Source organism: Hakea prostrata, chromosome 7 (assembly GCF_041222555.1).
Source record: "Hakea prostrata isolate BN-2017 chromosome 7, UWA_Hpros_2, whole genome shotgun sequence".
Lineage (NCBI taxonomy): Eukaryota > Viridiplantae > Streptophyta > Magnoliopsida > Proteales > Proteaceae > Hakea > Hakea prostrata.
Genome location: NC_142606.1, coordinates 422,564 through 446,333, shown reverse-complemented (window position 1 = coordinate 446,333; position 23,770 = coordinate 422,564). Strand labels below are relative to the sequence as shown.

At 40.9% G+C, this 23,770-nt stretch overlaps 1 protein-coding gene across 3 annotated transcripts; it reads right to left on the bottom strand.

The window, feature by feature from the left end:
- Positions 1 to 1,786: 1,786 nt before the first annotated feature.
- Positions 1,787 to 23,295, bottom strand: LOC149008741 (uncharacterized). Of its 3 annotated transcripts, none has more exons than XM_089163759.1 (15): positions 22,379 to 23,295; positions 22,177 to 22,262; positions 20,350 to 20,504; positions 19,895 to 19,959; positions 19,536 to 19,727; positions 19,334 to 19,388; positions 14,488 to 14,757; positions 14,268 to 14,404; positions 13,683 to 13,884; positions 13,433 to 13,492; positions 13,081 to 13,335; positions 3,989 to 4,238; positions 3,703 to 3,908; positions 3,426 to 3,476; positions 1,787 to 2,444 (listed from the first exon to the last, which is right to left on the bottom strand). In XM_089163759.1, the coding sequence occupies exons 1-15, from the start codon at positions 22,525 to 22,527 to the stop codon at positions 2,151 to 2,153; spliced, it is 2,427 nt and encodes an 808-aa protein (XP_089019885.1). In that variant the 5' UTR covers positions 22,528 to 23,295; the 3' UTR covers positions 1,787 to 2,150. The 3 variants fall into 3 exon arrangements, with proteins under 3 accessions (XP_089019885.1, XP_089019886.1, XP_089019887.1); XM_089163760.1 differs by having other exon boundaries at positions 14,268 to 14,401; XM_089163761.1 differs by lacking the exon at positions 19,334 to 19,388 and having other exon boundaries at positions 19,544 to 19,727.
- Between the last annotated feature and the right edge of the window lie 475 nt (positions 23,296 to 23,770).

Sequence of the window (23,770 nt, the reverse complement as noted above, 5' to 3'; positions counted from 1 at the left end):
GATGTGTTAACCATATGAACGCATCAGAAGATGAAACTAAACTATCAGACCACAATTGAGAGACTTGATAGAAAAGCGAACTGTTGTCCCCCTGCGATCCACAAAATGAAGTGGGCACCATTACTGTATCCTTCTCGAATTTTAATTGATTGTATAGCAGGAAGACTGACCACAGGCAGTTCCTGTCTAGCTCTTCGAATCGATTAGGTTCTGTATGAAATGTTTGCATTCAATTGTACTCAGGTTTTTCCATGTCCCCCTACCCAATAACATAAAGAGCATCATTACCTCTATATGGGGATGTAAATGGTCTTGCTGTCCTCACAAATTTTAATTCTATGGTTGAACATTAACATATGTTAAGGGTAAGCACCAACTACTTTACCTGCCATACCTTGGTGGGCTTTATGTGTCTAAAATCATACCAGTTCTTCTAATAAGGATGATATTGTTGCAAAAGCTTACCAACAGATCCTCACCACCTAACTGCCATCTCTAACCCCCCATCTGGGCCTACCCTTGTAGCACCCAGGTTTGTGTCAGGCCCTTTGTGAGGATTGGGGTGGGGTGGGTGGATAGCCCGGTGGAGAAGATTTGGATCCATACGTACAAGCCGGATCCACATCCTCTGTAATTCATTTTCCTACAATTCCTTACAAGCATTACGAGAGATTGATACTGGAATTGATCGATGGTGTCGACTTTCGAGTCCGGATTAGATCCCCATCAGGGGAGCACAATGTGCTCCCCTGATGCTTTGAACCACATAGTATAGAAAATGCAGTCCACATGAAGCCCACTGAATTTTTTACTTTTTGATTTTTTTTCTCCAATATTTACAGGTGGGCCCCCACCATTACATATGGTTCAAAAGTCTCAAGGAAGCACATTGTCTCCCTAACAAGGAGGTGATCCAGATGCCAGACTGATATGACCTCCATTACCCAAAACTAAAACCTTGAAGCTAGGGTTTGCATGTAAGTCCACCACCTATAAATCTATAATGCAGGACAATGACCCCAACCATAAAGAAATGACAACACAGGTAGGCAATTTATGGAATAAAGAGAAAAGCCAAAAACCCTGGTGGGTTTTCCTCTTTACGTTCAGAGGCATTTGCAGCAAAGCAAGAGACATGGGGTGGCCAAATGTCACTAAGAAAACCAGAAAAAACTGCAACGTAGAAAATTTAAGGACCTCAAGAATGGAAAGTAAAAGAGCGGGTGGCAAATGGGACCGCCATGGCTATTGATGAGACCATCCGTCGATCAAATGGCAATCGACCTGCATGAACTTCTGAATCCATGTTTTAACTTTTAATAATTTTCAGAGGTTTTCCTATACAAGATATTCGATATGCCCGATCCAGTGGCCCAGTTTTTACATCTCTTGATCAATTTTGATCAGTTTGGTGATTATCTATAACATATCTTCAAAATTAGGTTCGAAAGTTGACATGAGGCAAAGGAATTGAGGGTTTGGGTCCTATTTTCTGGGCCAATCGGATGTTGAGTCGACCACCCATGGGATGTCTAGGTGCTCCCAAGCACATTTTCGGATGGGAGAAGAGTTATCATCTTGTAGAACCAAGTATCCATCCAGAAGATCCCTCTTATATGACCGACTTTGGGATATCTTGAGTCAGAAAGGCATAAGAAGATACCTGATTCTGAAGTGCAGCAAGAACCAAGGAAGTTTTATTTGGGAGAGGGAGATGCTTGTGTACAAGGAGTTCTCCAAGAAACTCGAACTGCTCACCAAAAGCAAAAAATGAAGAATTCTATGATATATATAATCTGAGGAGTTCTCCAAGAAACTCCAACTTCCAATGTGATTCATCAGGCACCAAAAGCAGAATCATTGTGTAAAAGAAAAAAGTTGGAACTAACCTACCCAATAATTACAAACTCTTCAACTAAATGAAGCCATTCATTCACCTACCTGATATTATTTTACAATGCCTCCAGTGCAATAAAGTCTACCAACGTTGATATCACATTGGTACAAGAATTCATCTGGAATAATAATGTGTCATGTCAACCAAGCTTGGAACATATTGACCCTACTCTGATAAAGGGCCCTTGCTGAAATCCAGTGTGGCAAGACTTGATAAACAGGACAGAGGTACACAAAGGGACTTCCCCCAACAGTTATCGGAACAACTCTGGGAAGGACCCCATTAGAAACCTTGCAAAAATGTCAGTCTCAAGGAACTCTATATGAGCAGCTCGACCGATGAAGGTATCGAAGTTCTTCCCATAGGCAGCAGAACCAAAGTTAACATCACATCGCATGAATGTTCTGCGTTTCAGGGAGGAGGGGGTACAGATCTGGTCCAAGCAATTACTTAGCATCTCCATGAAGATTTTACCTTTCTTAGAGCAGTCCCATATTGATGCTTGGCATAATTCAATTCTGGCAGAGTGATATGGAACATAACCATCCTGAAACAGAGACACTCTATCAGGACAAGCACATTAGTTTTGGAAGAAAAAAAATGTCATGTACACTCTGTAATATACCTTCAAAATCTCCAGCCAAATTAAATGATACAATTATAATTTAAGCACATAATTATGATTTTTGGGTGAGAAGATGGGGATGTGTGCCAGTCAATTTCCATTTTACAGATGACCTCACACTCATTCAATGTAAAGTTTCACAAAAATATGAGAATGTAAAAGGGATCAAATATGCAGTGTCAGACATAATCCACAGTTGAAGAAAAATCACAAATCACCATAATGTCACAATACAAGTTAATGCCATGTTTCATATTTTCTATAACTTCCGTGCACTTTTAGCACATACGGCATGTTTATTTTGGGTGGCAATTTGACCAATAAAATCAGTGAGGTTTTAGGCAACATGGATCCACCCAATATCTAATCAATTTTCATCCAAATAACAACTCATAAATCTAATAGGAGTCAATAACCTCAGTAACCCTAAATCCAGTTACACAAACCTCAAAAATGAAGCATCAACTATTTCATAACTTTGGAAGGTTAGAGATCAAATACATGTCATGCTTTGAGAGCAATGTTGTTGTCTTAGCATGGTTACACATGTGCTATGGCAAGAAACCCAATAAGGAATAGAAAAAATCTAAATTTCCTGAAGTGAACCTCATTTCCATTCTATTTCTGCCAGCCCAGTTGAACACAGGCCAATCATAAACCGATACAATGTTTGCTAGAATGTTATCTAAATGTTCATTCAAGTCAGAAGAGAGTATTGGTGGAGTTGAATAGTCATAGTTTCCCTTAAAAAGAAAAAAGACCATGAAAGAGAACTCTGCTTGGTAACATGGTTTATACACCAGTGTCTGGATCAATGGAAAAGCTCACTAGTATCCACCTAGAGGGCATAGGGGAAATATATTATACATACGTAAAGCAATATTTACAAGGAAAAGGGAATACCTGGGGTGAGGATAACAGGATTATGTTCTTGAAGTTCTCGAGTGTCCTTCTCTGAAAATGTAGAAAGTAATGTCGTCAGTAATTACTCCTAGAAGGGAAAAATCATAGCTGTCAAGTTATGCTCCTTGACTGCCTTGGGTTGCCTAGCCGCTCAAAAACTATGAGAAAAAGGATTCTCATTCCCTTTTCCATTTGCAATTCAGTAATTCTATTGTTTCACTTCATTATGACAGATAAAAAAAAAGAAAAAAAAAGAGAAGAATATATCTTGCAATACCTTGCAAAGTTCGTAGAAAAAGGTGTTTTTGAGGTCTGAATCATCAGTGAAGGTAAGTTGGTGAATACACCGTGATCCTTTGAGCTTCTTTAGAAGCCACAGTCCTGAGTTAAATAAAGAGTTGGAGCAGTACAAGTACCCCAAATGTGGCCCCGACATAGATAAGTACGTATAAAGGTACTTTAGAAATGGTTCCATCACGCTCTCTGAAATAAATAAAAGCAAGATATTCAACGTTTAGCCAAGGAAGTACAAACAACAACATCTTCGAACTAAGGATTCGTACCTGTTAGGGCAGTTCTTATAATGATGTTTCCAATGGAATGCCCAACAAAGCTAAGCTTTATATTTCTGAACCCTCCAGATTTTGACATTTTATTTTTAATAAAAGAAGTCACTTCGTCAGCTAGCCTTGAACCCATTTCTCTGAAGTCTCCAGATGTATTGTCTTCATTCGCTGCGGACATTAGAAATTCTGCTCCAGGATCCATCAATAGCCATTGATTTCGAACAAGTCGTAAATCCAGACGATGTCCCTATTTATGTTCAAGTTTAGAGTTTAAAAAGAACTGAGCCCATGGACCAATGTGTGAACTTTTTAAGTGTACAAGAGAGCAGCAGTAGCAGTAGTAAATGCTTCAAGTCAAGCAGATCACAGATAATTAGCACCAAATCTTACTAATTAGCTAAACTAAACAGAAAGACAAGCCGTGAAATGGAGCTTGCACAAATTTCACAAAGAACTTTTCAACAAGCAATGTGATTTGTAACAAAGTCGAGCACTTATACAAATAGAGTTATAAGCTGTTTGAAGTGAAAAAGTTCATGTACTTCTCGGCTTAAGTTGTAATGTTCTGTTTCTGTTATTTTACCTTTGACCTCCCTAGGGAGGTACCTGTAATTTGCGGAATCTCTCTATTATTGGATATAGGCAAGAGTGTTCAACTATCCCTCACGATTTGCACCCTTTCTAACATTTTCTACAACCTCTCTTCTTCCTTCTTCACCTTCTTCAACCAGCTCTTCTCTTGTTTTTTTTTCTTTTTTTACCCTTTGTTGATTCTCTTAGTTTCTAGCTAATGCTTGCTTTTCATTCTACACAGGATGCCTTAGACAAGGTAGCCACTGGATTTATTTCAGAGAAAGAAAAGAAAGAAAGAAAGAAAAATCAACACTGCAAAATGCCAGTTTTTTTTGGCTACTTTTTCAGTTTTCCTTGTTCAATATCCATCCAATCAGAATTTAGATTTCATCAGACTGTGATGCTGAGTTGGTTTAGGTTGAGGATTATATAAAACAACAAGAAGCCTTGTCCCAACTAAATGGGGTCGGTTACATGGAGCCGTGCCTTACAACCAGCTCTATTTGACGCCATACTAGATACAAGGCCTAAGCCATGCATATCCTTTCTCAACACTTCTCCTAAGGAAGAGAGGTCTGCTGGACTCTGCCCCTAGCCCTTCTAGTTCATTCAATCTGGATCTTGGGATATTAGGCAACCTAACCATAGATCTTAAATTACGTAGGTCCAACCACCCAATTGGACTTCTCAATCTCTTTATCTTAAACTAAAAATCTGAAGGACAGTTGGACAAGTAAACAAAAAATATGGAACATTTTAGATGGATAAGATCCATAACAGATCTTTGGGGCAAATAATCCAGCTTCCCTAAAATCTCTGAGAATCTATGAGAAAACACATGGATTTAATAGGGAGCAAAAAATCAATGGCTTGACATCAAAATAAGTATGTTTGTAAAGGGAAAGTGTGGGCTTGGATAAATATTCTCATGATCAAAAGGAAGCATTTAATCAATAGGTTTGCAGAAAAGAATTTGCTCCACTATATGTTTGGCATTTGGTTATGACTCTAAACTGCTATCTGCAAGATCAGGATTTCTACACTCTTTCATTTCATGCATTGCCCTATGGTCGACAAAACATTACTAATACACAGTTTTCGGGATGTAGAGAATTTTGATAACCCTTCACACAATGAAAAGCCTAGAGATCATCCAAACGAAGAAGCTCTAAACAGGAAGTACCAGGCAGTTAGAGTTACTACAGTTTATGTTGTTCGGATCCAAGTAGCTACAAAGATTAAGGAGAGATGCAGTGAAAGTGGAAACAAGTGTCATGGAGTATTAAATATTGCTTGAAACTTTTAGAGCATTTGTGAGCTCATATTATTTATGGTGTTCTATATACAAACAAGCAATTTACAAAGACAGACTGGCACATTTAGAATTTAAAGTAAATTCTTACAGTATTAATCTAAAGAGTGAAGTAGAGAGACTTATCTATGAAAATTTTCACCATCAAATAGACACAAAAGTCCAGAGGATCTGTGTGGAGTGAAAAGGTTCAACAGTGCAAAGGGAGTAGAACTCTACCTCATGCACAAAAATAAGTAAATAATTTTTTTTATTAATTTGACTGCTCCATATTTGTTGGAAATACCACTTGATACATTTAGGAGCACCTAATTGTGATGGATCCTTGGGTGTCTCTTCTTACTTAACAACACCACCAAGATGGTTCTGATTAGAGGGGTTTACCAACTTCAATTTGAATAGGAAGGTTCAGATGGCTTGTTTGAAGGCTTCTTTGGTTGGAAATTGGGGTTAGCATACTGATCGGCTCGAGACTTATAGGTTGAGAGAATTGGCATCATTGTATCTTTTCTGATTTGCATTGGGATTTACCTTTTTCTCCTTTTCTGGGTCTTCCAATTCTACAGCCAGCTTTCATCCACCATATCACTCAAACATCCCTTTTCTTGCAGGGTTTTATAAGTAACTGAAATGTTATTGGGTGTATAACCAAAAATAAGATAGAGAAAGCATATACAATTGTAGGCAAAACCCTATCACCCAAAACTTTCTGTGGCCTTATCATTATACATGCGATTGATAAGTCTATACAATGTGGTTACTACCTCTTATTTCAAAAGCTCAAGCTCTTAAGTAAGAGCAATGTATGGAGTGTTGCGCATGCAGAGGCATGTGACACAAGGCCAAGCAAAAAGACGATGTAGCACTCGGGAGAAAGTGACAGCAAACCCCCCATGCATATCCCAAGGATCGAACATTCGACCAGCCTGCTTTGATTCATGTTGCAACTACTTATTTCTAAAGCTTGAGTTGTTAACTAAAGCAATAACATTGCATATCAACAAATACATCCAAATCATTTGAGCCTTCATTGATCACTCTCCTAAATTAATCAGGCCAAATCCATCCAACCCTTTTAACTGCTGCTCAAGACGTCTTATACACCAATCATATAAGCCTTCGTGCCCTAGACCTACTTACTTAGGTCAAAACCATCTAACGACCCTCCATGCACCAAACCTATTAGTTGGGCCAAATCCATCTAACCATTCAGCAACCCTTTATTTATTTTGGCTGTGAAAGAAACAGTAGCTCCAAAAATTTTCTAATTACAAAAAAAAGGCTCTTGGTTTTTATTTATGTCAACTAAGAGACTCATATGCTCATATATATGTTTCAGGATATAATAATGTCACATGTACGGTAACCTCCCATGGCCTCCCCTATTCCCTCCGTTGACCCACCTGCCGTTAACCCCTCTCGGCCTCCCTCTCCCCCTAACCCTCCCACCTCCTTCTCATCAGATAAACCCTGGAATTCTCTCTTTTCTCACCACCATCTTCCTACCAATTCTGACCTCGACCTCACCTTCATTCCCCCCAACTCAAATGACCCCTTCCCTTTCGCTCATCGCCCTTCGGACTCCACTGCTGGAGGTATCCAGCGATGGACCTCTGCAGTGCTTGGTCAATTTCTTGGCCCTCCACCCCCCTTTGGTATCCTTAAATCTTCCCTTACCAAGCAATGGAAAGCTCATGGTCTTCTGGACATCCATCTTATTGATTCTAGCATTTTTCTGTTCAAATTTGACTCCCCTGACTGCCCTTCTCGTGCCTTGGAAGGTCTCCCTGATTTGTGGGAAAATCCCCTCTCTTCCTCCAACCTTGGACCCCGTCGCTGCCTCTCCACAGGGTCTACTTCAGCACCCTTCCCCTGTGGATCAACTTACCTGGTCTCCCGCTCGAGTTTTGGAACTCAGACTGCCTGAGTAGAATTGGATCTGCTCTTGGAAAGCCTCTCTGTACTGATGCAAAAACTCTGAACATGACTCGCCTATCTTATGCGAGGCTCTGTATTGATTTCTCTGCCGTTAAAGATCTCCCCTCCAGTGTAACTATTGCTGATGATCGTGGCCTAAAGTATAACCAAGTTATCGCTTACGACTGGATTCCTGCTCGCTGTGACCTCTGCTCATCTTTCGGTCATGAATCATCTGGCTGCTCCTTTGCTTCTCTCCAACAGGCAAAGACTATAGCCCCTGCCTCTGACTCTGCTGTTATCACAAATGGTTCTGCTAGTTCTTTGCCCTCGGATGAACCCAAATTCTCTGTAGAAGCTCTCTTAAAAATGAATACTATCGATGCTCTAGAGATAGTCTCTGTTCCTGCTACTGCTGCAACTACTGCTCCATCAAATGTTGCATCTGCCGACATTGTTTGCCCGCTGCAAGTTGCCAGAAATACTAATCTGGTAACCAAATATTATCGGAGAAGAAGAAGGAAGAGTAAAACTGCTACTGTTCCAGTTCCCCAGGCTCCTGACTCTGATTTCGTCAACCCTACTGATGTCGACCTCTCAAGAAAGCCTGTGTTTCCTGCCTGCTACTCTGCGGATGAAGAAGTTGAAGCTTCTGAGTTTCCTGCTCCTGCCGGCGATACTTCTGATGTCACCAGAGATCCTGCAAGGTCAGTAGAGATACTTGGTTCTCACCCCATAGACTTCATGCCCCTGCCTTTCCCTTTTGATGCTAACACGACTGATGAAACTTCAAAAGATGAATCTAGAGTTCCCTGCAACCTCCCAAACCTTCTCCCGATATCACTGAGCCTTTCCCCTCACGCTACCTCTCGCCCCCTTTTACCAACACCCTCTCACCTTCAACTGGGGCCCACCACTTTTAACCACTCCCTTCACCATCTTCCTTTATCCCTAAGTTTACCGCCTCCCCTCATTGGGCCCAAGCCCATCTTGAAACATTCACTCTCTTCTTCTGGGCCTTTAATATCCACTATGCTTAGGCCCAACAAAACTTCACTTGCCAATCACATGTCCATTTCCCCAACTGATAAACAGCCCAAGATGTCCTCGGTGCTTTCTAGTTTTAAAAATAAGAGCCCAACTGATGTGCTAAGACCTTTGGCCAAACCGAACACTTCTCCTTCAACCTCTCACCCTGTTATTTCATCTCCCTTTGCCCATAATCCATCCCCATCAACCGAACCTTCAACCCCAAATTCGTTTTCCTCCATTGACCCAAATATTTTCGAAACCCCTTCCCCATGGGATTCCCCCTTGCGTGAGATTGGTTCTCCTTGCTCGCCCCACCGAAATGCTTAACCCACTTTTTCTATTAGCTCCCCCCCCCCCCCATTTTTATTATGTCTGAGTTTATTATGTGGAATGTTAGAGGTCTTAATGCTGTTGCAAAATAGGGGGAAGTCAAAAAATTCCTTTTGGACTCTAAAGCTACCTTCTGTGCCATCCTTGAGACTCATGTCCAAGCTAAAATGCCCAACGGATTGCCCAATTTTTGGCCCCGTCTTGGTCCTTTCTTTCCAATTATTCCCATTGCCCAAGTGGGCGAATTTGGGTTCTTTGGGACCCCTCCTCCTTCTCTATCTCCCTCATTGATTCTTCTCCCCAATTCATGCACCTCTCCATCTCTCCTTCCAATGCTAATTTCTCCTTTTTTCTCGCCATTGTCTATGGTTTTAATAGGGCCTCCGACCGTGCCCCTCTATGGGACTCCATTCGTTCCTTGTCTTCTTCTCTCGGGAACCTTCCCTGGGGTGTTGAGGAGACTTCAACATTGTTCGCTTCTCCTATGAGAGGGTGGGTGGGTGTCCTCCAAATCCAATTGCGGTTGAGGATTTTAATTCTTGTATTGAGGACTCTTGTCTCACTGATCTTCAATGGTCGGGACATTCTCTATCTTGGCATAACCGTCGTATTGGTGTAGATAGGATTGCCTCAAAACTCGATCGCTTCCTTGTCAACCATCACTGGCTCTCCTCCTTCTTGGACTCCCATGCCTCTTTCTCTCCTGCTTGCCTTTCTGATCACTCTCCATGCCTTGTCCATCTCCTTCCCCTTTCCTCGTTCGGTCCTAAGCCTTTTAAATTTTTCGATATGTGGACCTCCGACCAGTCCTTCCTTCCCACTGTCAAGGAAGCCTGGGAGAAGCCTGTCCACTGTCACTCCCTCCCCCTTATTGCCTTTGCTCGCCATCTTAGGAATACTAAGGAAGCTCTTCGTCGGAGGAACTCTTCCACTTTCGGAGATATTTCCTCTAGGGTTTCCAACAGCCGTTCAAATCTCCTAAGGATCCAAGCTCTCCTCCAATCCGACCCCCTTAACCCTCTGCTTGCGGAGAGTGAAAGGGATCTTTCTTCTGAGTTATCTTCTCTTGTCACCCTTGAAGAGAGTTTCCTCCGGCAAAAAGCCAGAATCAATTGGCTCCAGCTTGGAGACTCTAATACGGCTTTCTTTCACCGCTCTCTTAAATCTCGAAATAATCACAACTCCATTCCTGCCCTCCTTTCTAGCAATGGTACTTGGATTTATGACCCATCGAGAATCAAAGCCGAGGTTGTCTCTTACTTTTCAAATCTTCTCTCTCCTTTTTCTCTCCCGCAACGCCCTTCCCTCCCCCCGGGTCTTATCAATAAATTTGTTGACCTTCTTTCTCTTCCCTCTCTCTTCTCTATTCCTTCCCATGATGAGATTATTCAGGCTATCCGTTCCCATAAATCAAACCGGGCCCCTGGCCCAGATGGTTTCAGTATGGGTTTCTATTCTTGTGCCTGGGATCTCATTGAGGATGATCTTATCCGAGCTATCCGCAGTTTCTTCCTTAATCCATCTCAACTCCCTTCCATCAATCAAACTTTTCTTTGTCTAATCCCCAAAAAGGCTGGAGCCTCTTCTGTCTCAGATTTTCGCCTCATCTCCCTTTGTAATCTCCTCTACAAATTCATCTCCAAAATCCTAGCGAATCGGCTCAAAAAGGTTATGCCAAACCTGGTTAGTCCCAACCAATCTGCTTTCATCGCGGGTTGTAGTATTGCGGATAATATCCTCCTTTGTGCAGAGGTTGTCAGGGGATTCGATAGAACCTCTCACTCCCCTGCACCCCTCCTCAAAGTTGATCTCCACAAAGCTTTTGACTCTATCCACTGGGACTTTTTTGGTGTTGTTCTCTCTGCAATGGGTTTTCCTCCTACCTTCATCCATTGGATCGAGGTTTGCATCTCTACGCCCTACTTCTCCGTTCTAACTAATGGCACTCCGGCAGGATTTTTTCCCTCTCGTATCGGTATTCGCCAAGGCTGTCCCCTTTCTCCCTTCCTTTTCTCTCTTGCTCTGGAGGTGCTCTCCCGGATCCTCCAAGCCAAGACAGATCAGCTCTTGATTTCTCCCATCCCTAAATGCAAAGCCCTTAATCTCACCCATCTCGCTTTTGCTGATGATCTCATGATATTTGCCAAAGCGAACCATAGATCCATCTCCTCCATCATCTCTGCCCTTTCCTTCTTTGAATCCATCTCTGGTCTTAGGGTCAATCTTGATAAATCTACCCCCTTCCTTTCTGGAGTGTCTGAGCCTCTTCAATCAAATCTCTTGAATCTTTCGAGTTTCAAGCCCGGCTCCTTCCCTGTGGTCTACCTTGGTCTCCCGCTTATCCCAGGTAGACTCTCTCGCCATCACTGCTCTCCCATGTTAGATCATATCCGTAAGAGTCTCGAACTCTGGAAAAGCCGGCTTCTATCCTTCGCTGGTAGGGTGGAGCTCATTCGGTCTGTGCTCCAATCCTCCTACCTTTATTGGTGTGGCATTTTCCCGATTCCCAAGGCTATATCGTCTGCAATGGAATCTCTCTTCTGTGCTTTTCTTTGGAAGGGCCAAGAATCTGTACGATTCCTCCCGCCTATCAGTTGGTCCAACATTTGTCGGCCCAAATCTGAAGGGGGCCTTGGAATTCGTCGAATCCAAGAAGTCAATTCTGCAGCTTTACTCAAACTCATTTGGAAAATTCTCACCAATCATGATTCCATCTGGGGTTAAATGGGTCCACTCTTATCTTCTCAAATCTGACTCCTTCTGGTCTGTCCCTATCCCTCCTAATCCTTCCTAGACCTGGAGAAAGCTGCTTCTCCTGAGGCACCATGCTCTCCCTGCCATTTCCATTCAGATCTCCACTGGTTCCTCCACTTCATTCTGGCTAGATCCGTGGCATCCGTTGGGTATCCTTATCAATCTTTTCACTCCCCACTCTGTCTATGAGACCCGTATTCCCAAATCTACCCGCCTCTCGTATTTCATCTCCAATGGTTCCTGGGTCCCTTCTCCTCATCATAGTCTCACGCAAGTTTGGAACTCTCTTCCCCCTATCCTTTCCCTCCCCCAAGATAGAGTTATTTGGCTCCCCTCCACTTCCAAAATATACACTACCCCCTCTGCTTGGAACCTTTTCCGTTCTCCCTCCCCTCCCCCTATTTGGCCCCCCTTCGTTTGGTTCAAAGGTCATATCCCTTGTCATTCTCTTACCCTTTGGAGAGCCCTAAACACTGCCCTCCCAACTCAGTCATTCCTTATTTCCCGCCATATCCCTGTGAACACAAATTGCATTCTTTGTTGGAATAGCACCGAGGACATCGAGCATCTGTTCTTTTCTTGCTCCTTCTCTAGTGCTCTTTGGAGAAAAGCCCTTAACTTCATCTGGCCTCACTCTCGTCGCTCTTTTGGGTTTGCCCGGGACTGGTCTTGGGTTTTGAGTAATTTTTCAGGTACCTCTATATGTGACCGAATTGGCAGGCTTGTCTTTGGTGCTTCAGTCCATCATCTGTGGTGGGAGAGAAATCTCCGACACTGGACTTCTAAATCCCGCTCTATAGATACTATTTGGAATGCTATTTACTTTGATGTATCCTCTAAAATCTTAGCTAATCCCTCCCCCCCGGTAGTTGACTCCCCAAGGAACAGACTCATTGTTGTTGCCTGGGGGCTCAACTCCCAAATCCATTCTCCTCCTTGATCCTTGTCCATAGGAAAAAAAAACTAAGAGACGCTGCTAGTCATCTTAACAAGATTTTATTCTACAAATATAAATGTAGTCAGTGAATAAAAAAACCATTGTATCAATAGCAAAAAACATACTACAACAACAAGCCATATTCGAGCTAAATGTGGTTGGCTACATGGGTCCCTGCCTAAAACATCAGCAACCTAAATTGATGCTTTTGATTCTTAAGGGAAGAAAACATGCCTGAAATCCATGCACAAAAATCACAATCCTCAAGTCACGATCATTTCTAGGTGAGCCAACACCAGATGACTTATTTATGGCCATAATATTGGGTTCTTTGCGCATTGAAGGCATATCCTTCAGGTGCATAGAGTTGAAGTAGGAATGTCCACTTGTAGTACGGAATGGAGTATTTGTAGCCCGTTCCACAATTAAAACAGGAACACGTAGAGGATCTCCAAAAGTATGCATATCTTGAATCGATCGATTGTTTATCTGTGTTCAATTGAAAATATTCCAAATTTCCATGTAAATTTGGCAGTCAATACAATAATGCAAAATCGAAGACATTGACGTAAGAATAAAAACTCACTCTCATTTGTGCAATACTTTGTCGATGAAGCTCAGCACGTGCCTGTGAAATCTGAGCTGGCTGCATGTAAAGTAGAAAAAAACATTTCCACTTGAGAAACTATGAAATATTTTTTAACCATTGACCTATACCAGAAGGGTATAAAAGAGTTTATACGAGCTTAAACTTCATTTTGGTAAGGAGGACTTCACCAAGCAATTATTATAATAAAAATCAAGTAAAAAAGCAATGAACTAATTGGCATATTTACATCATCGTTTATCTTCTTCGCGAATGAAACTCCTCCACGTACACTTCGACGTACATGCTTTTGAGATAATAGATCATTTCCACTTCTCAGATGATGATGGGGCATATCAACCTTAGAGTAGACCATCCATATAGACCACTCTGCTCTACGATCATTGGCCCATGTATCGCGCAAGAATTCCAATATCCTGGTTTTGTTAGCCCTGAAATGAAACAATCTAAGGGTGATGTTTCCTATTTTGCATAGAAAGGAACAAATATGAATGGGGGCAGAATTGATTAGCGGGAGAGAAATATTGCAGGAAAATGTTCAACTAAGTTATCACTATGCACATCGTTGATAGCATGTGTAGTAGGTTATGCTCCCATTCATATTTGGAGGAAAAGGTTTGTTTGAGGGTGGGGGTAGATTGGCAACTGGCAAATAGTTCCAATATTTTGAACCCAAACATTAGAAATTCAACCATAAATGGTAGTCTAAAAAAATTTATCCTCCTTATATCTATGAAAGCAGAAAGATATAACTAAACACCATAGTTCCATCATATACCAAAAGCAAGAGAAGTAGAGCTTGAGCAAAACATACTTGTGGAACCTTAGAAATACAGTCCACAAAAATGAAAGTTGGTTGGCCATTGAAAGGAAAGCACTTAAGAGATTCTCTTTAGTTAGGGACTGCAGCACCCTCTCAATTTCAGAATCAAAAACACCACTCGGATTCTGCTGCAGTAGAGAAGAAAATTTCAATATCAACAGACGTTATAATGAATTATGCATGGGATTAAGAGTGTAGAGCAAGCAAGTACCTCAAAATCATTCTGTGGCTCACTTGCTGCATGCCTCATTCCCATAATTACATTTGATAGTCCAATACTTGCTGTATTCAGATGCCCGAGGAAGTAGGGACTATTTAAATTACTCTCACCCATATGGGAGGTAAAATCAGTCAAGTCAACTTTTTTACCTACAGCCTTGCTAATCTTTTGTAATTCTTCTAGAAGAATGTCACGGGCACTTAACAAAGCTTTCAGCAATGAAATATTTTTTGAATCTCCACAAGACCCTTGGTCCAACACCTGAAAAATGTAATCAAAGCCCAGCTATTTAGCATTCTATAAACTATTAGAACTTTGTCCACCTGAAGAAATACACATTTAACAAGCAACTCAACATTTAGAGGAAATAACTTCCTTGAAGAAAATGACATGCAATCTTTTACTTTGCTGATTGAATCAAGAATAGCAAGAAACTAGATATTGCCACAAGAGAGAGAGAGAGAGAGAGAGAGAGAGAGAGATTAAACATCAAGTAAGCTCAAATTTTAACAGTACAAAAATCAATTTCTTTTCATTGTCCAATCTAATGAATCCCCAAACTTAAACACTTTTATGAAGTCCATGGAGTTCATTACCTAGGGAAAAGTCCATGGAGTTTATACAATTGACACATGCAACATTTTGCTTTGCTAATTGAATCAAGAACAACCACCAGAAGCCTTGTCCCAACTAAATGGGGCTGGCTACATGGATTATTGCGTCTAATCAACTCTATTTGAGGCCATGTTAGATACAAGTCCTAAGCTATGCAGATCCTCTCTCACCACTTCTCTTAAGGTTATCTTAGCCTTGCCCCTAGCTCTTCTAATTCTTTCAATTTGGATTATATTAGTTCTCTGTATAGGGGCATTTATAGGCCTCCGTTGAACATGGCCGTGCCCCCTCAGTTGAATTTTTTGTAGCTTATCACCTATTGGAGCTACTCCTAGACCCGCTCTAATATGGGCATTTTTTTATCTTTTCCTTCCTAGTTTTGCCACTCATCCATCTTACACTGAATTTATCTATATGATGCTTTTTAACAGCCCAACATTCTGCATCATACATTATAGTTGGTCGAATGGTAGTTCTATAGAATTTCCCTTTGAGCTTTAAAGGATTACGTCAATCAAATAAAAGTATAAAACCCCAAACACACCTCTCTAGTTCATCCACCCTATTTTAATTCTTAGGGAAACATCATCTTCTATATTACCTTTTTTTATTTATCATTGAACCAAGGTACATAAAAAATCGCTTTGAGGAATGAGGAATGTCCTTACCATCAAGTTTCACCACCTCATCATTTGTCTGATCATGACAAAAGTTACAAACTAGATATTCTATCTTTATACTACTTAGTTTAAGGCCTTTTGATTCCAAAGTTTCTCTCCATGATACTAACTTGGTATTAATCACTACTTGTGTCTTATCTATCAACACAATATCATCAGCAAAAAGCATACATTAAGGGACCTCATCTTGAATGTCTTTAGTTAATTCATCCATTCTAATACAAATAAATATGGGCTTAAAGCAAGGTCATATTCCCCGCCACTACCCCCACCCTTTGGAGGGCCCTAAACCAAGGCCTTTCCACCTAGCTTTTCCTCATTAGCCACCATATCCCTACCAATCCCAATTGCATCCTTTATTTGAAAGGTTCATAGGACATTGATCATCTCTTCTTCATGTGCCCGTTTGCTACATCCCTTTAGACTAAAGCCCTTGCTTTCATTTGGCCTCGTTTGAGACGTTCTTATGGATATACTCGAGATTGGTCATTGGCGTTGAGAATCTATTCTACCATTTGTGACCGAGTTGGTAAGATAGTATTTTGTGCCACCACTTGTGGTGGGAGCGGAATCTTAGGAGATGGACCTCTAAATTGCATTCTATTGACTTGATTTGGAAAACCATCTACTTTGACGTCTCTTCTAGGCTATAGTTTATTTCCCATCCCCCTGTCATTGATACCCCGAGGAACATGCTCATTGCTGTTACCTCGGCCCCCCCTCCCCCCCCCCCCCCCCCCCCCCCCCCCCCCCCCCCCTTTCCCCCCCCCCCCCCCCCCCCCTTTCTCCCTGTCCCCCGTCTGGCCCTGCACAAGTCTACACTCGCGGAAGTAAACCCTAAATCAGGAAGAAACGAGCATTGAAGAGTCCTATTATATCGGTTACTTTTTAGGATTAGATTGAAGAGTCATATTACATTCAGGTTACTTTTGAAGAGTCCTATTCGAATTCAGGTTACTTTTGAAGAGTCCTATTCGAATTGGGATGATTCTGAATTACCGTAGGCGTAATTGCTATAAATAGGGGAAGGAGGTAGAGAGCATGTTTGAGCATGAGAAAGTTTATGTGAGAGCTATTGCTCTTGGGTAGCCGTAGGAATCACCTACTCCCTGGTACAATGTATTGTTTCTTATTCAACTTTTATTCAAAGTCCCTTTTTTCTTCTTGAGTTATTCCACCTTGTTAAGTAGCCTCATTCAGGTACCTAACAAATGGTATCGAGCATTCACGATCCCGGGAAGTGAGATGACATTGTCGATCTTTCCGGCAAGAACGAGCGGAGGAATGGTTGATTGAGTCAAGCTCTTCTCCGGCAACATCATATTCAGCAAGAACACCGGCTTGAGTAGCACTCAACATCGGAAGATGATGCGTAGATTGGGTCTACCGGAGCGCCGGCCGAACGGATTGGGCGAACTTCACGGAGGCCTTAAGAATGGAGTTCGAGAGATGAGAGCGATAAGAAATCCATCTCAGCTTTGGACAACCACGGGATGGTGGTGAGACAACGTAGCCAAGTCGATTTGAAGTACACGTTGAAAATCCAAGTCGATTCGAATGAGAGTTTCGGGTGTCGATGCCTACCGGATTCGTCGGGGCTGCGAGGACTCTTGCCCCGAATCGAAGAAGAAGAGCTCGCCGCCGCGCCGACAAAACCTCAGCGGCGCTGGGTTGCAACAAATCATCGCAGAAAGGAAGAAGAGCGATGGAGTATTAGGGTTTTTGGGGTTGGTTCGGTCACCTCAAACCGCTTCATGGGTTTGGTCCTTAATCCCTATGAGCCACAGATTGTGTTACTTGGGCCTCAATCAGTTATGTTTCGTCTCAAACTTAAGGCCCAAACAAACCCAACACAAAGCGGGCCGCAGACCCCAAAGACCCCCTGGGTCAAGCCCACTCCATTAACCCCGCGAAGAGATTTTCAGATTTTCACCTGAGGACAAGGTGAAACCGTTGGAGGGGAGTATTGATAGGTCCCTAGTAACACAAGTCTACACTCGACAGGAAAGTAAATCCCTAAATTCTATGGAAGGAAACGATTGGCGATTTGAAGAGTCCTATTATATTCGAGTTACTTTTAGGATTAGATTGAAGAGTCATATTGCATTCAGGTTACTTTTGAAGAGTCCTATTCGAATTCAGGTTACTTTTGAAGAGTCCTATTCGAATTGGGATGATTCTGTTAATTAACACCGTAGGAACGTAATTGCTATAAATAGGGGAAGGAAGGTGAAGGCATGTTTGAGCATGAGAAAGTTTATGGAGAGCTATTGCTCTTGGGTAGCCGTAGGAATCACCTCGCGGTAGATGTATTGTTCTTATCAACTTTATCAAAGTCCCTTTTTTCTTCTGAGTCATTCCAGCCTTGTTAAGTAGCTTTCTGCCGCCCCCCCCCCCTTACCCCTACCCCCCCCTTTTTTTTTTTCTTTTCTTTTTCCCTTGTTGTTTCCCCTTAACCCCCCCCCGGCTTTTCCTAAGCTTCTTCTAAGTCAATAAAGACCATATGAGGATCTTTCTTACACTCTCTATACCTTTCCTTAAGTTTCCTAATAATGTAAACAACCTCCATTGTAGGCCTTCCTAGCATAAAGCCAAATTGGTTATCTGTAAATATGGTTATTTGTCTCAAACAGGTTTCAATTACTCTCTCCCATAATTTCTAATTGAATCAAGAACCAGAAGAAAGAAAAGAAAAGTGAAGCTCAAATCTTAAGGGTGCAACAAGGAATTTCTTTTCATTATCCAATCTAATTCAGCCCCCAGTTTTAAACACCAGTTCAATATTTGTGAACTCTATGGACCCACACATTGGACATGGGCTGAAAACACACCAAAACCTGCAACAATTACCCAATAAGTTCCACTTCCATTTATCTCTAGGAGATGAAGAGACGCACACATGGAGGACTAGGACATCAAGTAGAAGCAACTAAAGGTAGGCAGTCTTTAAAATAAAGCTATCCATAGAAAGCTCGCCTGGTGTCGCATGTAGTTGAAAATCACACAATGAAACAAGCAGTTTTAGGTTCCCACCAGAGGCTAACTAATATGGCTAAAAGATTTTCATTCTTATTTTTTTAGGCTGGACTGAAATTGATTTGTGTATGTTCACCAAGGATATCAGGGGTTACAAGAGACAAGAAGGGGGTGAAAGCAGGACCCAATCCTGGGTTTTGGCTCCAACAAGTCTGAGCTTTACTGGCTGAAACATAGTTTTGTCAAAGCCCCATGTACTCATAAATTTTAGATAGAAGCTGAAATTTGCTAATCAATCTTTAGGAATTTTATGTTTCTCCACAGAGCACAACCTAAAGGAGGCACTGTATTAGATAAACATTTGAGAAAATCAGTAGATAATAGGATTTGAAACACTACATAGGAAAAAAAGGGGCGGGGTGAGTGAAGAGAAGTGAAGCGAGGAAAAAGAAGAAGAAAAAAAAAGAAAGAGAAATTATGCACTTCATCAAGTGATTAACACACAACGCGGAATAAATAATGTAAAGGTCAAATTAAAAGAGAATTCAACTAAAAGAAGTACATACTTGATTAGATTTATTACAATATTGAAAAGCAGCTTCTCCAGCTCTAAGTGTATCACTGTATGTTCCAAATCCACCAATTACTGTACAAATTAACACCCAGTGCATACTACATATATAGATAATGGAGAGATATGGATGTATGCAGATATAACACAAGTAGACATTTGTATCATGATTGAAACATTAATGGGACCCCCCTAACCTGGATACCTTCTTTCCAGGTGTGTAGTCTGCTTTCAGTAGAGTAACATGTACTGTTAGATCAACAAGTACTGAATGGTAAGTATCAAAATGAACAGGGATATATGAATGTAAACCCAGAAGCCCTTTAGGAGGAATCCTGAATTCATGGACTGCAGCGGGAGGTGCCTCCAGAGACGCTTGAAAATTATATCTGCACTAATTGTATTTCTCATCAACTATGGTTCAGAGATTACTTAGTAGAATCCAAACAACTCATTGTTGCCCAAGGACAGCAGAAATCATGCACATTTGAGAAGAATGAAAAAACCAGCAGCTGTTGAAGTAATCAAGTAGATGTTGTAAAGTCAGCACACTAACCCATTTTCCAATACTGAAGTATACAGTAGCTCAAACTTCAAAATCACAGCAAAAGTGGCAGGAGCCTGGGAATCAAATTAAAGGAGAGAGTCGCCGGTCCAAATGCATCAGATACAATCATATAAAAGGAAATTAAAAAAAAAAAAGTGTATATATATATATATATATATATATATATATATATATATATATATAGAGAGAGAGAGAGAGAGAGAGAGAGAGAGAGAGAGAGAGAGAGAGAGAGAGAGAGAGAGAGAGAGAGAGGAAGTCTCTAAGAACCGCCAAAGACAGTGGGGAACAAAGTCAGTCGTTATACTTCTTTAAAGAATAACAATAAGAATTTTGATTCTCTAATATAGAATTCAATATGATACTAACAACTACCAATAAAACGGGTATGAAGAGACATATTCAAAAAACTGAGCAAGACTTATGCAAGAGAGAAGTGAGACTACCTCAAATTTATGAAATGGCATATGAAAAGAGATCATTACACACAGAAAAACATCTTGCCTAGCATACTTGATCCTAAAAGGCCGAGTAAAGAAACTGTTCTCCTCATCGTCAATTCCCCACGGTCCAACAATATCGTCAGAGCCTGAATTACCAGCTGCATCAACCCTCTAAAATGTCAATATTCGTAGCCTCAAAACATATGTTTTAAAACAGGATTATTTTTAGATCAAACTAAAACTTGGAACAAGGTTTATCAAACAATGAAATTTACAAATCAAAGTTTCAAAGAATACAGAAAAGATGAATCAATTAATGCATTATAACATTAGTTGTTGAACAAACAAAAACAAGCAGTGTCAAATCCCTTGGTAAAAAAAAAAAACACTGAAACTTCACATTACATAAGATAGGTCTTATGACAATAACATGCTACTAGTAATAACACCACAAGTAAAAAAAACAACTAGTTTAATAACTACTGGCAGCTGTTTGGTTGTTCTTATGATCTAACTTCCAGAGAAGACAGTACTTCATGGAAGAAATCCATAAAGATGAAACCCCAGAGAAGACATTTGAAAGGAAATTGTCAGCATACATAGGAGCAAGACTATACAGATGCATTACAATAAAGGTGTAGGAGCACCATTTCTTTGTAAAAGTACAGAACTTTGTTGCTTTATCTAAGCTGTGACATGCAAAACAGGTCAGGAGGACAGGAAAAGGGGAAACAAAGACTTACACAAATCAACTCAACTCAACTCAACAAAGTTTTATCCAAATGGATCAAATATCCAAGCAAACATTAAATAAAGTGTCTCATTTATATGAGGAAGTTGTTACTTGTTAGGACCCTGGGAGGATGACACGTGGAAGAGAGAGAGTGGAGTAATCATAGTTGGATGGTTATAAAAGTAGGGGGAAAATATGAGAATAGGCTATCGGATGTTTTATGTAAGGTTTGGGCAGCCTTTGGCTGAGGACACCATGAGGTGTAGGAGGTGAATAGGTTAACGGATGTTTTATGTAAGGTTTGGGCAGCCTTTGGCTGAGGACACCATGAGGTGTAGGAGGTGAATAGGCTAACGGATGTTTTATGTAAGGTTTGGGCAGCCTTTGGCTGAGGACACCATGAGGTGTAGGAGGTGAATAGGCTAACAGATGTTTTATGTAAGGTTTGGGCAGCCTTTGGCTCAGGACACCATGAGGTGTAGGAGGTGAATAGGCTAACGGATGTTTTATGTAAGGTTTGGGCAGCCTTTGGCTCAGGACACCATGAGGTGTAGGAGGTGACTGGCACCATTATAACCAGTGTGATTTGTCTTTGTGTTTGTTCTTGTTATTCCAGTAATTAAATCTTTGTATTTTTGCATTCAACTTGCGGGTTCCTAACAGAAGTCGTCTCAGCAATAAATGTGTACAATTTTGACCGTCTCACATGCACAAAAGTAGAGAAAGGGACAGATAATGCTAAAACCATAAGCAAATGGTATATGTGAAGTGGAACTGCAACATTTTTTCCACTCCAAATAGTTTAGAGGAGTATGAAAGCGAGAAGCATTCCAAGAACCAATGATTATTTAGTCAAACACATTATGCTTATCATGAATGTAGAAATAGGATAATTTACAGAAGGCCTATGCCAGTGAAAAATCCTCTTTTTCTGTTTGACTAGTGGTAAAGGAGAAAACAAGATATAGTTAAAATCGATCACAGAAAACTTTGGACACAACTCTCATTCTACCTAATTTATGAGGAACACCAAATTTTTACGTTTTCTACACCAAAACAGAGCATAAACGTTCGAGTATAATTGAGAAGAAATATACCTTCAGACTGAACAACTCTTGCAGGAATTCCAGAGTTGGTGTGTGTACCGTCCTCCCATCTCATTGTAACTTTGATTTGGTACCACCTACAAATAGAAGTGGGCAAAGAGAAAATGGCATTACTCGATTAAGACCACGAACAGAGTTTTTACTAGAAATTTTTGTTGCCACAAGTATAATCAAATAACACCCGAACCCTTACCCTTGCTGGAAAAGATCGAGATTATGGAATCTGTGGATGTAGATAGCCACCTCCTGTACTGTCTCCAAGGTTTCATGTTTAGTATAAAGCAACCTCTTTTTACGAGGGACCTTATGACGACCTTTGAGAAATCGGTGATGGCTAAACATAATAAGCTAAAAAACAAAAAAAAAAACGTTCCAAACTCTCCCTGAAAATCACATTCCTCCCCCTCTCCCACTTTCCACCGAATCAACGAATTTGAAACCTCATTCTCCAACCAGACGAAATACCTCTCTCGAATGTCGTCGTTCCATCAGGAAAACTGAATGAAACACAGAAAACAAACTGGGTTTTTCGGCTTCGAATCTCGAAGAAGAAACAACGAGAGAGAGAGAGAGAAAGCTGTCAGACTTATTAGGTGACCAGCTTGAAGCTATCGCTTTCACAGAAGCAATCGACAGCGTCCGGTATCATTGCATTGATTATGGGATCCAAAAAATATCGTTAATTATGGCCGTAATCCATAGAAATGAATTTGAATTGCCTGAAATTAACGTTTAAGACGGCAATTCAATTCAAATCGAGTACAGTTCGAACACGGAAAGTTAGGAATTGTATTACCGCGTCAGCGTCAGAGTTTAATGGGACAAGCTAGATAACATTCATAGCTGTCATTTTCTCATACACTATCACTTCAAGCGACACTGACGCTGTGGATAAATTACCTACGACGGGTAGAAAAAACATTACAAACAGAAATGGGAAGAACAGTAAGACAAAGATGACCGTTATTTCTCCTTTTTTCTTGGTAACTGGTAGGTTTTCTTGTTTATTCGGTGCTGAAGAAGACCTCACGTCATCCATTAGATGGGAATCCTCGACCACCGCCTACACCAATGTTGCGCCCTTCCCGCTCTCTTTTCTAGGGTTTTGAGAATCGGCCTATCGAGTTGGCTTGACTTGGAAATTTGGTTCACCTCCCTGTCCGAGGAACACATGTTGTTATTCTAACGTATCTTCGCCACATAATACGTGTAAAGTTTATATTTAAATATTAATAAAATAAATTTAAAGAAGAATTTTCAATGAATCCCTTCTCTTACATGAACCCCAGTAGATAAACACCAAAAAGCAATCTTTCGTTGAGGAGATGATCCAGATTCTTAGTTGATCTTCTTTGATTCTAGTCGGATCACCTCCCCCATCAAAGAAGAACAATGTGCTCCCTCTGTGCCTCTCCACCGTATAATATAGGTTGGGCTCACTATGAATACTAATCCAATGAATCAAGTGAGATCCCTATTATGTGGTAAAGAAATATTAAGGAAGCATATTGCTAATGAATCTCATGAATATTTAATCATAACAATTTTTCCTTTCATAATTTTGCTTGTCTTCAATCCTCTCCAC

Excerpts from the sequence above, each read along its gene's own strand:
- LOC149008741 (XM_089163759.1), bottom strand. The coding sequence starts at position 22,527 with ATGTTTAGCCATCACCGATTTCTCAAAGGTCGTCATAAGGTCCCTCGT. Across the intron at positions 22,263-22,378 it reads CTCGATCTTTTCCAGCAAGG|GTGGTACCAAATCAAAGTTA; the intron begins GTAAGGGTTCGG and ends TTCTATTTGTAG. Across the intron at positions 13,336-13,432 it reads AAAGTATTGCACAAATGAGA|ATAAACAATCGATCGATTCA; the intron begins GTGAGTTTTTAT and ends AATTGAACACAG.